The 16,082-nt window shown below is 32.0% G+C and overlaps 1 protein-coding gene across 1 annotated transcript; it reads right to left on the reverse strand.

The window, feature by feature from the left end:
* Positions 1-9,603: 9,603 nt before the first annotated feature.
* LOC126669436 (protein S40-4) lies at positions 9,604-11,063 on the reverse strand. Its single transcript, XM_050362900.1, has 3 exons — positions 10,870-11,063; positions 10,716-10,748; positions 9,604-10,591 (listed from the first exon to the last, which is right to left on the reverse strand). Exon 3 carries the CDS (start codon positions 10,573-10,575, stop codon positions 9,961-9,963), a length of 615 nt encoding a protein of 204 aa, XP_050218857.1. The 5' UTR covers positions 10,576-10,591; positions 10,716-10,748; positions 10,870-11,063; the 3' UTR covers positions 9,604-9,960.
* Positions 11,064-16,082: the final 5,019 nt, after the last annotated feature.

Consider the following 16,082-nt stretch of genomic DNA (forward strand, 5'->3'; position numbering starts at 1 on the left):
CAACCAATTGATAAAGTTTCCTTCAAAGATAAACTTCTTAACGCTGATAAAGATGCACTGCCGGAGGAAGATTCTCCTGTCTTTGACCTTTATGAAGAAGATACTGAGTTTGGGAATGATAGTGGGATACCTACGGTTAACTTCTCGGATCGGGTTCATAATCTGATATCCCAGAACATGAAATTATGTGTTATCATTCGCTTGTTAGGTAAAAATATTGGCTACAGAACTCTATTTAGCAGGATTCTTAAGCTTTGGAAACCCAAAAATCATCCAAGCATGGTGGATCTTGATAATAACTTTTTCCTGGTTAGATTCTTTTCCGATCAAGACTATATTCAGGCCTTGTCAGGTGGTCCCTGGGTTCTGTTTGGGCACTACCTGACCGTTCAACCATGGAATCCCGCCTTTTCTTCGGATAATACTACTGCTACTTCGGTAACAGCATGGGTTCGCTTTCCTGGCTTACCTATTCAGTATTATCATACACATGTATTGAAAGCTATAGCTAAATCTATTGGCACTGTTATTAAAATTGACTATAACACTGAAGCAAAGGAAAGGGGGAAATTCGCTAGACTTGCTATTAATCTTGATTTAACTAAGCCGTTATTTTCGAAAATCATGATTGATGGGCGTCTCCAGCGGATCGAATACGAAGGTCCCAGTTATTTGCTTCGATTGTGGTCGTTACGGTCATCGTGAAAATATCTGCAGTTTTAAGAATCATGGTAAAGAAGTGGAAGTCTCCTCCGGTCCGACGGTCATCAAAGCCACTCCTCCTCCGGCGAGCACATCAGAAGATTCCCATTTTGGCCCCTGGATGCAAGTATCCAATCGAAGAAGGAAAGTTGACTCTCAGGGAAATATTCTTCTTTCTAATGGGAAAAAATCTTTGGGTTCCAGATTTGAGTCTCTTGCTAATTTAGAGGAAGGAAATATTGGGCAAACCTTTTCCAATGGAAAGAAAGAGGAGAATAGTGGGCAATCCATTTCTAATGGAAAGAAAGAAGTATCCTCTTCTGACTTACCTTCTACGAGCTTGGTGTACCAAAAAAGGAATGTCGTTGAAAGTCATTCTTCCCTTCTGAAAAACAAAGGTACGTTATCTAAACATATGGATTGTACTGGACCTAACTTTGATGTCCCTCTTAGCAGTTCTCAGGCCTTTAAAAGCAATTCTCCCCAAGTTCCTAACAAGGCCCATAGTCCTAAGCATAATAATCAGCAACCTGGAGTTATCAATCACAAGTCAAATGGCGAGGCTTCATCTTTGAAGATCACCACATTGGACCCCAAAAAACACTCTGCGGTAATGATTATTGATCAAGCTGCAAACTCTGAGCTCCCTTTGTCTCAAATTCGTAAGTCAACTGCACGAGACAAGCACATTTTGAAAAGTAACGAGAAACCCAAGAATCTTTGGAATGTTAAAGTGAACAATAATTCTAAAGCTGCTGTTAAAGTTCGAAAGAAAAAAGATAAAAGCTCATTTCAAAACTCCACCATCCGGGAGCTTATTATGGAAATGAACATTTCTAATGCATTAAAAGAAGGTCTCTCTTTGAAGCATGGGCTCATTGAAGAGGTGCAGGAGGGTCAAAGATTGGTTGAAGAGGCTCCTTTAACCAATGTCTAGCGTTGGTTTGCTGTTCTATCCCCCTCTTTTTTTTTCCATGTTTAGTAAAATTTTTGTTTGGAACTGCCAAGGGGCAGCTAAATCTAATTTTCTTCGATCTTTGGTAGCCTTCAGGGATTGTTATAAGCCTTCTCTTATGGTTGTGGTTGAGCCTAGAATCGCTGGTAACAAAGCCAACGTTATTATCAAAAAAACAGGTTTTGAGTTCTCTCACCGAGTTGAGGCTCAAGGTTTCTCTGGGGGCATCTGGCTTTTATGGAACAATAATCTCCGGGTCTCTATTTTACATAATCATAAGCAATTTATTCATACTTCTTTGAATTATGGTAATGATAATGAGATTTTTTTCTTTACGGCTGTGTATGGTAGCCCTAATACCTCTAAACGTCATGCTTTATGGAATGATTTGATTTCTCTTAACATGGATAATTCTGCTCCGTGGCTTCTTGCCGGGGATTTTAATGCTATCTTGAGTTCTGTTGACAGGAAAGGTGGGGTTCGTCTCAGAAATATTGGGTGCCCGTCCTTCAATTATTTTCTGGACATCGCCGCTTTAAGTCAGCTTAGTTACGTTGGCCCTGCTTTCACTTGGAGAAGAGGTTCCCTTTTTCAACGTTTAGACAGAGGTTTATGCAATAATTGTTGGTCGACTAAATTCCCTAATGCGATTATTCATCATCTCCCGAAAATACATTCTGATCATCGCCCAATCCTCATCAATCTCAATAGTCAGAGGTCTAATGATGGTTCTAAAAGCAGCTTTCGGTTTTTGGCTGCTTGGCTTACTCACAAAGATTTCAATCAAGTTGTGCGTAATTGTTGGAACATCGAGCATTCTTTCAAAGATAATGTGCGTCATTTTACAAGCAGTATCAAGGACTGGAATGAGAATATCTTTGGAAACATTTTTTGGAAAAAAAGAAATATTCTTGCTAGATTAAATGGTATTCAGAAGGTTTTAGAGATTCGTCCTTCGACTTTCCTCTCTAATCTCGAAGTACAGCTCAAGAAGGACCTTGATGAGATCCTGTTGAGGGAGGAGTCTTTTTGGCTTCAAAAGTCAAGATGTAACTGGATCATGTTTGGTGATCGAAACACCTCCTATTTCCATGCAAAAACTATTGCCAGGAGGAAGAAGAATAACATTACTATGCTGAAAATTGAGGATGGTTCTTGGTGCGATGATGTGAATCAGCTTCGCTGTTCAGCTATTTCTTTCTATAAGGACCTCTATACTGAAGATATTGAAAACAGGCCGGTTTATAGACATAGAGGTCATTTTCCAGCTCTTAACTCCACCATGTTTTCTTCTTTGGCGTTGGAGGTTAACAAAACTGAAATTTACAAAGCGTTATTTGAAATGAAGCCTTGGAAGTCCCCTGGTATTGATGGGGTTCCTGCGGGTTTCTATCAAAGTCAATGGAAGGTGGTTGGCACTTCAGTGTGTTCCTTGATTTTGAAAATTTTTAGAGACAAAACGATGGATCCAGATTTGAATAGAACTTTGATTTCTCTTATTCCGAAAACCTCCAAGCCGGAATCTATCAAGGAATTCAGACCTATTAGTCTATGCACTGTGATGTACAAGCTTGTCACCAAAATCATTTCTAACAGACTAAAGCCTATCATTCCTTACATTGTCAGTCCCACTCAAGTTAGCTTCATTGCCGGTCGCAATATCACTGATAATATTATCATTGCCCAAGAAGTCATTCACTCTATGAGATCTAAAAAGGGTAAAATTGGGTGGTTTGCTATCAAGGTTGACCTTGAAAAAGCATATGACAGGTTAAACTGGAACTTTATTCAGGATACTCTTGAAGATGTTGGATTTCCTCCTCAGCTTATTCAAGTCATCATGAACTGTGTGACGACCTCCAATTTGAACGTTCTCTGGAATGGGTCGGCTACAATGGACTTTAAGCCTTCGAGAGGCATTCGTCAGGGGGACCCTCTTTCTCCCTATATCTTTATCCTGTGCATGGAACGGCTTGCTCATCGCATTGGTTTGGCTAACCAAAGTGGTGAGTGGTCTCCCATAAATTTGAATAAGAATGGTCCTAATCTTTCACATCTTTTCTTTGCAGATGATTTGGTGCTTTTTGGTGTAGCTAAGGAGAATCAAGCCCGGAATATCAAGTCGATTCTTGATGATTTTTCGAACAGCTCTGGTCTTCGTGTTAGTTTGAGCAAAACTAAAATATTCTTCTCGGCTAATGTTAAGGCTCAAGTTGCGTCGTCCATAAGCAGCATTTTTAATTTCCAGCGATCCCATGATCTAGGAATTTATCTTGGGGTCCCTATCCTTCATTCCCGTGTTACTAAGCAAACGTATGCTTACATTCTGGAAAAAATTAAAAAAAAGCTCTCTGGTTGGAATGCTAATCTTTTGTCCATGGCAGGGAGGTTAACTCTGGCCAAATCCGTGCTTATGTCTATGCCTGGGTTCGCCATGCAAACTGTTTCTCTTCCTAAAGGATTGTGCGATAAAATTAATGGTGTTGTCCGCAATTTTATTTGGGGAGGTTCTGAAGACAACCATAAGACTAGTCTCATCAATTGGGTTGACATGTGTACTCCGTGTAGAAATGGTGGAGGCGGCATTCGTGATTTGAAGAAGCAGAACAACGCTTTCCTTATGAAATTGGGATTTGCTATTCTTACGAAACCGAATCTATTATGGGTTCAAGTTCTTAGGAATAAATACGGGTGGTCGCGTCACGGCAATACTTGCAAGGCTACGGGCTCTAGTTCCTTGTTCTGGAAAAATATATCCAATCTGTGGGACAATGTTCTTTTGGGTACGCACTGGTCCCTTGGCAATGGTTCCAATATTTGTTTTTGGAGAGATAATTGGCTTGGGGATCTTGGTCCTCTTGAATTGCTTGCGTTTTCTCCTCTTAGTGACGATGATCGCTCTAAAACGGTTAGGGATGTTATTGTCAATAAGTCATGGGACTGGAGCTATTTGGAAAATCTGCTGCCATCTTCGGTCCTTCTTCAGCTGGCAGCGGTGAAACCTCCTGATCACATCGAGGGAGTCGATGATAGGTACTGGGGCCTTACTAGCTCTGGACAGTTCAGTGTTAATTCTGCCTATGGTCTTCTGAGTAACGACAACTGGGAGGAGGAAAATATAGTCTGGAAATATATTTGGAATTGGCCGGGAGCTCAACGTGTCCGCGTTTTCCTTTGGATTACTGCTAGAAATAAGCTTATGTCTAACTATGAAAGACAGAGGAGACATATGACTGATGACACCTCCTGTTACATATGTGGCGACCATCAAGAAGATAGAGACCACATTTTTCGTCACTGTGCTATTGCTAGGGAAGTATGGCGTAAATTAATTAACCCTTTTTGTTTCCAATCTTGGCTTAATATTCCTTTTGATGATTGGTTTCGTGACAATTTGCAGGGAAATCATAGCAACGGGAAGGAGCAATGGAGAGTTATTTTCGGCCTGACCTGCTGGAGTCTTTGGAAGAATAGAAACAATGCAGTGTTCAATAATAATTTCCATAGCTCAGCTGAAATTATTTGTTCGACCCGTCAAATGGCTGAGTATACCTTCACTGCGCAGAAGTACTTTCAACTGTCCAGGCCAGGTCTTCCTCCAAAAGAAGAACACTTGATTGGCTGGTGTCGTCCTCCTGTCAACTGGCTGAAGCTCAACTCTGATGGGGCTGTCCATCCCCCGTCAAATAGAGCTTCTTCTGGTGGTTTGGCTAGGAACACTAATGGTGACTGGATCTTTGGCTATAGTAGGCGTATTGGGTGTTGCTCGGTCCTTCAAGCCGAGTTATGGGGGGGCGATAGATGGTCTGGAGATTGCTTGGAATCGTGGGTATAAGAATATCATTCTTGAAATGGACAGCAAATTAGCAGTGGATGCTCTTCTTCGAGGTGATATTAGAGTAAATGCTAATACTATGCAGCTTAATGCTATCAAGAGCTACCTAAAGAGAGATTGGCAGGTTTGCATTTGTCACACCTATCGTGAAGGGAACCGTTGTGCGGATTGGATGGCTAATCAAGGTTTTTTGCAAGACATCGGCCTTGTAGTCTTTGATCATGCTCCGAAAGATGTTGTTAGTCTCATGTTAGATGATATTATGGGAGTTTCTTTCCCTCGTATGTATAGATCTTCTTAGCTTTTAGGCTTTGGCCTTTCTTCCCATTCAAAAAAAAAGAAAAGAAAATAGTTTTGTTTTCAGTTTTCAATTTTCAATTTCATGTTGGATTTGAGTCCATTTTAGCCTAGCCTGTTAGCTTTTGGTTATTTCCTAATGTGCAAGATTATAAGCCCATGAGGGCCAGGAGTAGTTGTAAAAAAAACTTAAGTGGCAATATTATACCCCCTAAATTTGTAAGTAATGGGCAATTAACATATAAATTAATTTTGTGGGCAAATCAATATACGAACTTGATGATTATGGGCAATTTATCCCATTTTGACAATTTGCCCCCTCAATTTGTAAATTAATTATCTTTTAAATTGGCAATTTGCCCCTTAACTTGTAAATAAATTTGTCAAAATTGACTAATTGCCCATAATCACCAAGTTCGTGTATTGATTTACCAACAGAATTAATTTATGTGTTAATTGCCCATTGCTTATAAGTTGAAGGGGAAAATTGCTACTTAAGTCTTGTAAAAAATGTGATTCAAATTTATTTTGGAATTTTGTTAAAAAAAAATCATGATTCACGTTAATATTGAAGAAAAAAAAGGAAATGAAAAATCTTGTGATGGACCACCATGATTGGTACTTAAGCTAATTTATGTGACAAAGATGACTGTAACATGCCCACTTCTGAAAGAGAAAAAGTAATTTAAAGGTTGCTCTAAAAAGCTGTGATTTTTTCACCTGCTCGATTCTTGGACTATCAATTATTGGCTATTGCATTTGCATGTCTTTTTACTCAACTTGCAAGTAGATATAATGATGGGTCCCGCTCAAAGGCGGAGCCACAGCAAGGTGGAGCAGGGCGTCCACCTCCGTCGTCGGTTTTTTTAGAGACTACTGATCCTCTAACTACTCCTCCCTAATCCACCGCTCCGCTGATTAGCCGTTGAACTATTGATTAGGGCTAGTTCCTGGCAATTTTTGAGTGAGGAAAAAGATTTGCTGTAATTTTTTATTTTTTTTTATTAATTCACATCGTGTTAAGCAATTTTTATTCTTTTTAAAATGGGTTAAAATGGACCCAATCAAAAAAGGAAAAAATTTGCAGCATATCTTCTAATTAAAGTAGCAGGTTGTTTTGCACCCAGATAATTATCCTTATTTCTTTAATTTTCAAGTCAAATTTCTTATATTTTAACAAATTAATAATCAAAATAAATTAAATTCCTTAGTTTACCGTTTAATCTTAAATTTTACATTGAATTCTTATCATCACTCCAAGCTCTTATAATTTGTTTCACAATATTTCTCTTTTTCTTCCATTAAATGTTAAACAAAATGTTTTCAATGTTTAAAATTTTATAATTGGTGCTTAACTGTTTAATTTTAAAAATAAATATTGATATGTTATATCATATTAGAAATTATTATTGGTGTTTAATTTAAAATAAAAAAGTAATTTGTAATTTTTTTTGATAGTATAAGCTGATATTTAGCATTTTAATTTTTATTGTTAATAGTTGTCGAACAATATTAGTTTATTGGTAATCTTTGTAAACATCTAAAATTAATATTAGACTACAAGTAAATTTTATTATATTTTATTGATTTTAAATTAATAAAATTGTGTTCTAAATTAGTATATTTGTGGGATTTTGTTGAAATAATTTTTTTACCGCAAAAAATAATAACTAAGTTTTTTTAAATCTATGTCTATGAATTTTAATTCAAGTTTGTTATAACAACCTGAATCAAATTCGTTTCCCTTGACTTATTTTCTGGCTACGCTACTGGTCCCACTTGAACATATCAGAACAATTCAACTCGATCTAACACCTTTATATATAAAATTAGATTTAATTCGAATTGAGTTTTAGTCATATATACAGAAAAGCAAATTACTCTGAGACACCTCATATATACTACTCCCTCCGTTCCAATAGAGTTGTCCACTTTACCTTTATCACACAGTTTAGGAAAAACAATTATTGTTTATGAATTTTGTAAAATTTTCCTTACTTTTCTTGTTATACCCCTATTTAATATAGAGTCCACTTGCAATTTACTTTCAATTTACTCATTATTGGATTTTAAATAGGGGTAATATATATAAATTGAGTGTAAAAATTAGTAACTTTTTGAAAGTGGACAAGAATTTTGGGATAAAAAAATTTCTCAAAGTAGACAACTCTATTGGGACGGAGGAAGTATAATTTACAATTGCATATCCCTTTTCTTAAATTTATTCAATGGTCCTTTCATTTTCAACTATGTAAACAATTAGGAATTTCTTCTAATCTTTTACATTTTTTCCATTAAATACGGATAAAAAGACAAAAAATACTCTTGCTATAAACGACGTCGTTTTACGAAAAAAAAAATTACAAAATAAATCCACCTCCGGTGAACAGAGGTTACCTGAGACAATTCCAGATGTATTTACGTTTGTCTAAATAGTGGTGGTTAGGGTGGTTTTTGGCAAAAGGGTGGCGGCAGGTGACGGGGGTGGTGGTGCTAGGGTGGTTGTCATCAAAGGAAATGAAAGGGTGAAGAAGAAGAGGAACAAAAGAAAAAATGCTAATTAGTTCCTAATTTTTATTTAAATTTTAGTATGATTCAAAATATTTTTGGGTTTAAATATTTTATTAAGCTTTGACTAAGTTTTTTTTTGTGTAATTTAACATAAAATATTAACGAAAGCCTCTAGTCGTTAACATAATTCAAATAAGGATTTAAAAATGTGAATTATGGTATATCTGAGGGGTCTCATAGTAATTTGCTCAAAAAAATTAAAATTAATTAAATATATTTATAAAACATATGTCACAAAGAAAAAAATGTAAAAAAATATCTGAAAACTTTCAAATTAATATATACTAATTACTAAATCTTTAAAAAATTATCTTTTTCACTTTAACGATTTCTATTCTTCGATCAAATCGAGTATCGATGAGGTATACTTGCAAGTGCATAGATTGTTATGTCTATGAGCAATGTCACACAATTTTCACTTTTCATTTGATTTTTCCTTCTGCTTGGTTTCTTGTTTACTATTATCATAGACATCAATCCAACTGTTTATCATCTGCTTTCTCTAATCTTCTCAAAACGTCTTTCATGATGAGAGAAATCTCCTTACTAAGTTTTGGTGATTAGTCTTTTTTTGACTCATGCATTTGCTTTTTTTTATTTGTGGTTTAATTATCTGATTAATAGTTAATTATATATAAACCAGAATGTAATTTGCAAAATACTCTAATTTATACCTCCTCAAAAAAGTAATTCCGGAGAGAAAGTATTGAAATTGAAATTAAAACTAAAATGTAGTGCGGTCTATAATATTGTATTGGTTATAAAAGCGAATGTATACTAAATTGATTAAAACATATGGAATAATAAATGTATTTTTATAATTAGCCTTTTCAAGAGGTAGCTTGACATGCTCTACATGTCTTGAATAAAAATTCTTAAATTTATTATCTGGTCTGAAATATGAAAAAAAAAAATTAAACCATTCTCATTTTCATGTGTATTACAAAACAAGCGAAAGATCAACTCTACTATTGAATCACTTTCGATCATTTTGATCAATTAAAGATAATAAAATTTTAAATAAAATAAAGTTATATAACATAAACAAGTTCAAAATAACCTTATTTTGTCCCTAATTAGTTTAAAAATAAAAAGTACTATTCTTGATCTAAATATTAAAAATATTATTCTTAAGTGATCAAAATGATTGGAAGCGAATTATTTAATTTATATTACAAGTGCAAAGACATGAATAATCCTTTTTTAACTCATTACAAAACAAAAAGAGCTAGAGTGAACAACATCTCAAAGCAATCAAATCCAATTTCTAAATAGACATAACTTGCACTTAATCCTTGTTATTTTTTACATAAAAATGGATCACCACTAGCTACTATAATAAACACCCAAAGCAAAAAAAAATCAGCCACCACAAACACAGTCTACATATATAATTTATACAAGAAGGTGAATCATCAAGATCATCACATTCCTTTACAATGTGACACTAGAAAAATAAAAAATTCTTAAATAGACCGAGACCGTAAAAAAATGTATGAACCTGACCAATCAATATTAGAAAATCCTACAATTTTTTCGCTAACTTTGGTCGGATAAATACATCTTTTCATGAAATCGAGTTTAGATAAGAATCTTGCGATCAAGGTGATTCGAGAAATCCAGTTCTGGTCAAAACCGCATTTCTAACTTTACTTAAATCTCTCCCTTTGAGTTTCCTCCCAACACCTTCAAAAACAGAAAATGAAGAAATCTGACTTCTTGCTAATCTTCTTGAAATCACCTCATGTGGAGGCAATCTATAGCTATTATCCCCATCATCATAATCACCATCAACATAATTATCTTGATTATTAGACTCATAATCACCACCACCATCATCATCATAATCATTAGGATCTTGCCAAGAATCAACATTTTTGGAAGATTTCTTCTTAGAAATCTTGGACCAATCAGGAATGTTGACTGGTGCTGATTGCTGGTGTACTGATACTCCAAAATTGGTTTCATGAGAAGAATGGTTGCTGCTGCTGCTGCCACTACTATTAGCTCTTGGTGGTATCATTCTTGCAGCAGAAAGGTTTCTTGAAATTGAAAATGAAATTGAAGAATCTGTTGATTTTCCAAAATTCTTGGAATCTGAATCTTTTTGGTCTCTTAAAACATCCCAAATATCTTCTTCTTCAAAATCTGAATCTCTTAATGATCTCCATATTCCACTTCCTTGTCTCATTATACCATACCTATTGTTATCCATTTGATAATTATATAACCTACACAATCAAGATTCAAGAATCATTTTACTAAATAAAAATTTCCATAAGGGTAGTCCTCAAAATTCAAGAATTCATCAAGAAACACAAGAATTTTTCAAAGTTTTGATGATAAAGATTCTACCTCTTTGCTGATATGAAACACCCTCCTTGTAATCTGCAAATAATCAACAAAAGATCAAAATTCAAGAGCAAACTTTCTTGGTTTTATTCAAGAATCTAAAAATCATGTGCATAATATAAAACAAAAGTGATTGATTCAAGAGAATCTTAGTTACTTTAATATTGAAATTCTTGATTTCAACTTGAGAGAATTGGTGTGGTTTATTGGAAGGCTTAAAAAATAGAATACTAGAAGAGAAGTGGGGATAATTGAGGTCAGAATGAGACAAATATAAATTTTGTCTTTAAAGACACAGCCTTTGATGGGTTCTTTTTTCACTTGAAAAAAACACTTGAAAGCCTGACATTTTTTACAATGCAAAAAACACAAGTAAATTTATATTGAGCTTAAAATTTCTGGTGTTTTCACTGACTTTCATTTTTAACTTTTTTGGTCCTTCTAGGATCTTTCCCATGGTGAGTCAGAAATGACAACATTTACTTCTCACTTATGTAAAGATACATCGAGTGAAGGGTTAAAACGAGTCATTTCAAGTCTAATAATTCACCTTCTTCAACCATTTAAACTAATTAAATTTTAAATTTTCTAAAATCAAATAACTCATTCCGACAAGTATATTCAGTACATCAAGTCCGAGTTTTATTTACTTAACTTGATTTTAGATAGTTTAAGATCTATTATTAAATAGTTGGGAGTGAGTTATTTGATTGCGAGTTACAAATTTACAAATCAGGTGATATTTTTATTTGAATTAATACATTGTATAAGCTTGCAAATAATAATTTATTTTAAATATTTATACGTAATATTTATGTGTATTATAATTATATTATCTTAGAATTTACATAATTATAATATTAATATGCAAATTATAATTTTATTATATGTAATAGGTTATTATTAAAATAAGTATGATTTGTATCATTTTAATTTTAGGTTATTATTAAATTCAAAACTAGTAATCTTACAAAAAAAATCCATCAACCTCTCCTCTTGGTTGATATATATTAAAAATTGCATAATTTCATTGCATACCTTAAATGATATATATACAAAAAATATAAAATGTTAATTTTAAAGTGTAATATATTTACAAATATATACCACACAGGAGTACTTTCCTTTGTAATAAATAGGCTTAATAGCTTCAAAAATCACCAACTTTCGCTTATTTTTTTATATTTGACACGAACTTTTAATTTTGGCATATAAATACACAAACTATCAATTTTTTGCATATATAACACGGGCACCATTTTTGACATAAAACGACACCGTTTTTTTTCCTAAAACGGCAATGTTTTATACCTAAAACGACACCGTTTTTCACCTAAAACGGAAACTTGGTCATATATGCAAAAAAATTGATAGTTCGTGTATTTATATGCCAAATAAAAGTTCATGTCAGATACCAAGAACATGCGAAACTTGGAGATTTTTTTATGCATTTAACCGTAATAAATAACAAGATGATTAATTTGGCTAAAGTCTTGCTTTAGTTTATCTACAAATATCTTACAATTTACATGTTTCGGGCGGTGAAATTTTTTTCCCGGTCAATAAATTTATTAATGCTTTTTTATTAATAAAGTTCAATTTTTTCTTTCAAATAAAAAAACGTTTATAGATCGCCATCTAAAGATAGGTACTTCAGACGATAAAATATAAGACCTAAGTTGGTAGGGCATCCATTGTGCTTATGGTTGTAATTAATAATTTAAAGATAACATTCAAATAAAAAAGAACATAGAAATGCACTCTTAAATTATTACATAAAAAAACCTTTATTAAATTAAGATTTTAATTTTAATTTAATTAATAGATAATGTAATTGTATAACTTATATGGGAATATACCTTTCAAGTAAGTGTTATTCATTTTCATTTTTATTTTTATTTGCTTGTGGCAGACTTGTATATATATTGTCCACATACAATAATGTGAGCACATAGTGTGTGTATTATGTACATAAAAGTTGTCACTTGAAGATCAAAATTTGCAAATTCCTAAGAGTCAAAGATAAAGCTTAATTGTTTTAAAAATAACACATTTTAGCATCTTTTATAATTTTAATATAACTAACTTATTATTGCAGTAGTTTACATGTATTTTCAAATAACTGTAACTATATATATTTATATATATAAAAATTATACTCCCTCCGTCCCACTTTAAAAGTCTCATTTGACTTTACACTCAGATTAAGAAAACATTAATTATTCTTGTCTTTTCATGTTTTTTCATGTTTTGCCCCTATTAATGATAGTGGAATTTTCCATAAAACTCTTTTAAGATAACTAAAATAAGGGTAAAATGGGATATTCAATGGAAAAGTATTCTAAAAATAGTAATGAGACTTTTTAAATGGGACATCCCAAAATAGAATATGAGACTTTTTAAACGGGACGGAGGGAATAGTATTTAATCAACGTTACAAAAATGTCTAATTTGAGATATTTCTATAGGCGCGTGCCATTATAATATTAAAAATGGAAATTTCCTTAATAAAAAATGCAATGGCATAATGATAGCACGCCAATTTCCTCACCATTTTAGCACATAGATTACTTCTTTTCCCCTTTAATCTCAGTACATAGATTTTTTACTAATAAAGTCAAAACAAGGAGAAACATAGTAAAAATGAAAAGGAGAAACAAGTTTAGTATATAGGAATATAGGATTAAAAAATTAAACACAAGGTTTTATTTGTCAAAACGAATAATCTTGAGTAAATCATCAACCGACTTTGACTACATGAAAAACTTAATTAAATTCTTCAATCCAATTATTTTGTTAATTCTCCCTTCCAGTTATTTTTTATTTTTTAAATGTAATTTTTGTAAATAATTTTTGTATATTTTAGTGAAATTGGGGTCGTTGCTCCGGATTTTGTTCCCCCGGTATGAAAACAGTTGATTCCGTAGTTTTAGAATTCTGCTAATCCCAAATATTCCATCTCCATCATTGCATATGGGAATATAGAAAGTAAAGAAGAAAAGAAATAATCAGAAGAATTATGTAAAATAAGTGAATTTATCCAGTTGAAGCATTCTTAATCGAGAAAAAAAGAATTCCCTTCAGACAGCTTAACTCCGTCAAGCATATACGAGTAGTGAAGAATTATAGGGAGCTGTGGTTGGTTGTTGACCAACGGAAAGCATAGGAGTCTTTAGGCATTGCTTTTTATAAGTTAATGTTTTTTAATTATTTTTTAGAATTGAAAAGGAGAACATTTGTTAGAAAAATTAATTTATTTTAAATTATAAAAGTTATAGACTTAATAACATTTAAAGAAATGTCATAATATTTTATGATTTATTTAAATATTTATGTTAAATTTATAAATTTAATGAAATTGATTACATATAGTTTTATTTAAAAATAGAAATTTTCAAATAATTTTAGTGTGAGGAATTTTCTGAAATAATAAAAACTATGTTTCATACTAAGTAATATTTTTAATAAAATAAAATATTTGATTAAGTAGAATTACACTAAATAAAACATTCAATTTATTGTATTTTAAGTGAAATAATTTTAAATATTAAACATATAAACTTATTTCAAATATTATTTAGAAATAAATTTTATACATATGGTTTTTCTTCTTCTTTAAAGAAAAGTAATTTCATAAGCTAAACAAAAGGAGGAGAAAATAATCAATGTAAGTACAAAATTGACCTTGATTGATAGTGAAATTAAATTCTTAAAAGAAATTATTCTAAATGTTATCTTAATAGTAAATGTGACCCACATGCAGCAATTGGTTAGCCGTCATCCACAGTATTTGGTCATCAAATCACTCAAATTAAATTAAATTTGACCACAAGAAATACAAACTTTTATTTTTTTTATCAGTATTTATGATCAGCCAATCAAAATATTTCTTGGGCAAAATCACTTTTTTGAACTTGGCTTCTTTGCTACCATAGAAAAGATATGGTAAAATATCAATTCAGTACTTTTGTTTTCTTTGTTGTACTTTTTTTTCCTTTGGCATTTTAAGGAATTTGACTACATTCATGATTGTCGTATGTATGCCACATAAGCTAAATTGCAGCCGTCAAGTGTGCTGCTGTAGGGTCTTCTCACTGTTCGGTCCACAATTTTATTTATATCACAGAAAAATTCTTATATGTTAGAATTTTAATGTCTATCAATTTTATTATAGCACTATCATTAAATATATTAGAGTTTTAATTCCATTAGTAGCTATGTTGTAAAAAACGTGCGAACAAATAAATTTTTCAAAATTATGTTTGGCAGTTGGGAGAAGGTTCCGAAACGACCCTAATGTATAGTTCGCATCTTATAAGCACCTTATGTATTTCGAATTTTCAAAACGACCGTAACGTTCTGAAAATGCGTCAAAAAGTAAAAAAACTTATATGATGTAAACATAATTTTTTTGTCTTTTTAATACGTTTTCAAAACAGAATATTTTTAAAAATTCAAAATTCATGAGGCACTACACATTTTAACACTTTTTACCTTTGCTATTTCAGATTTTATATTTGCTACAAACGAATGAAGTAATATAATATTCAAGAATTCAACTTAGTTATAATCTGAAAATTTGCAAATCCTATCAAAGCTAACAGATGTATTTTGACTAAATTGATATCATTTTTTAAGAATTTTTTATTCCCTTTCTCCCACCTTTTTTATTCTCATTGTCGTCACTTTTCTTCTCACTTTCTCTTCTTTATTTTTTTTAATCTTTTTCATACCTAGCCATAACAATATCTACAACAATAGGTTTCAATTATAGTTATAGTATTAACTTTTTTAACATTAACAATGAATTATTCTTTATATATATTAACTATAGTATTAGCAACTTTAATATTATTAATTTTTATAATATAGTATATAATAAATTTACATTATAAAATTAGAGTAGTTGGTTACTTTTACTATAAATAAAGTTTATTTGTATAAAATCCATTTTTGTATAGTTTCTAATTCTTAGAAAACTAATCAGAAGATTAAGGTAGAAATAAAGTTAAAAGAATCGAGTTCTATAATATTCCAAATATAAATATCCAAAATTCATTTCAGTCCTATAATTTGAATTCGTTCGTTCATTCGAAACGATAGAATTCATTTGTAAATAACTTCCATTAGATAAATAGAGTTTTTCTAAAGGGGCCTATGTGATTCTTTTGTCTAACAAGATAATTTAGCTTTATATGATATGAAATCACATTTATTTTGTGATTATTGCTTTCTATAGATAGAATATATTTCCAAAAAAAAGGAAATGAACCTAAACTAAAAAACAGATAAAGAAAAAAGTTATTCAGTTGTTTGTGATGAAGAAGCCAGACAAGCAAATGAAGTTTGATGCTAAAGGGACAATGACAA

Source organism: Mercurialis annua, linkage group LG2 (assembly GCF_937616625.2).
Source record: "Mercurialis annua linkage group LG2, ddMerAnnu1.2, whole genome shotgun sequence".
In the NCBI taxonomy this organism is placed as follows: Eukaryota; Viridiplantae; Streptophyta; class Magnoliopsida; order Malpighiales; family Euphorbiaceae; genus Mercurialis; species Mercurialis annua.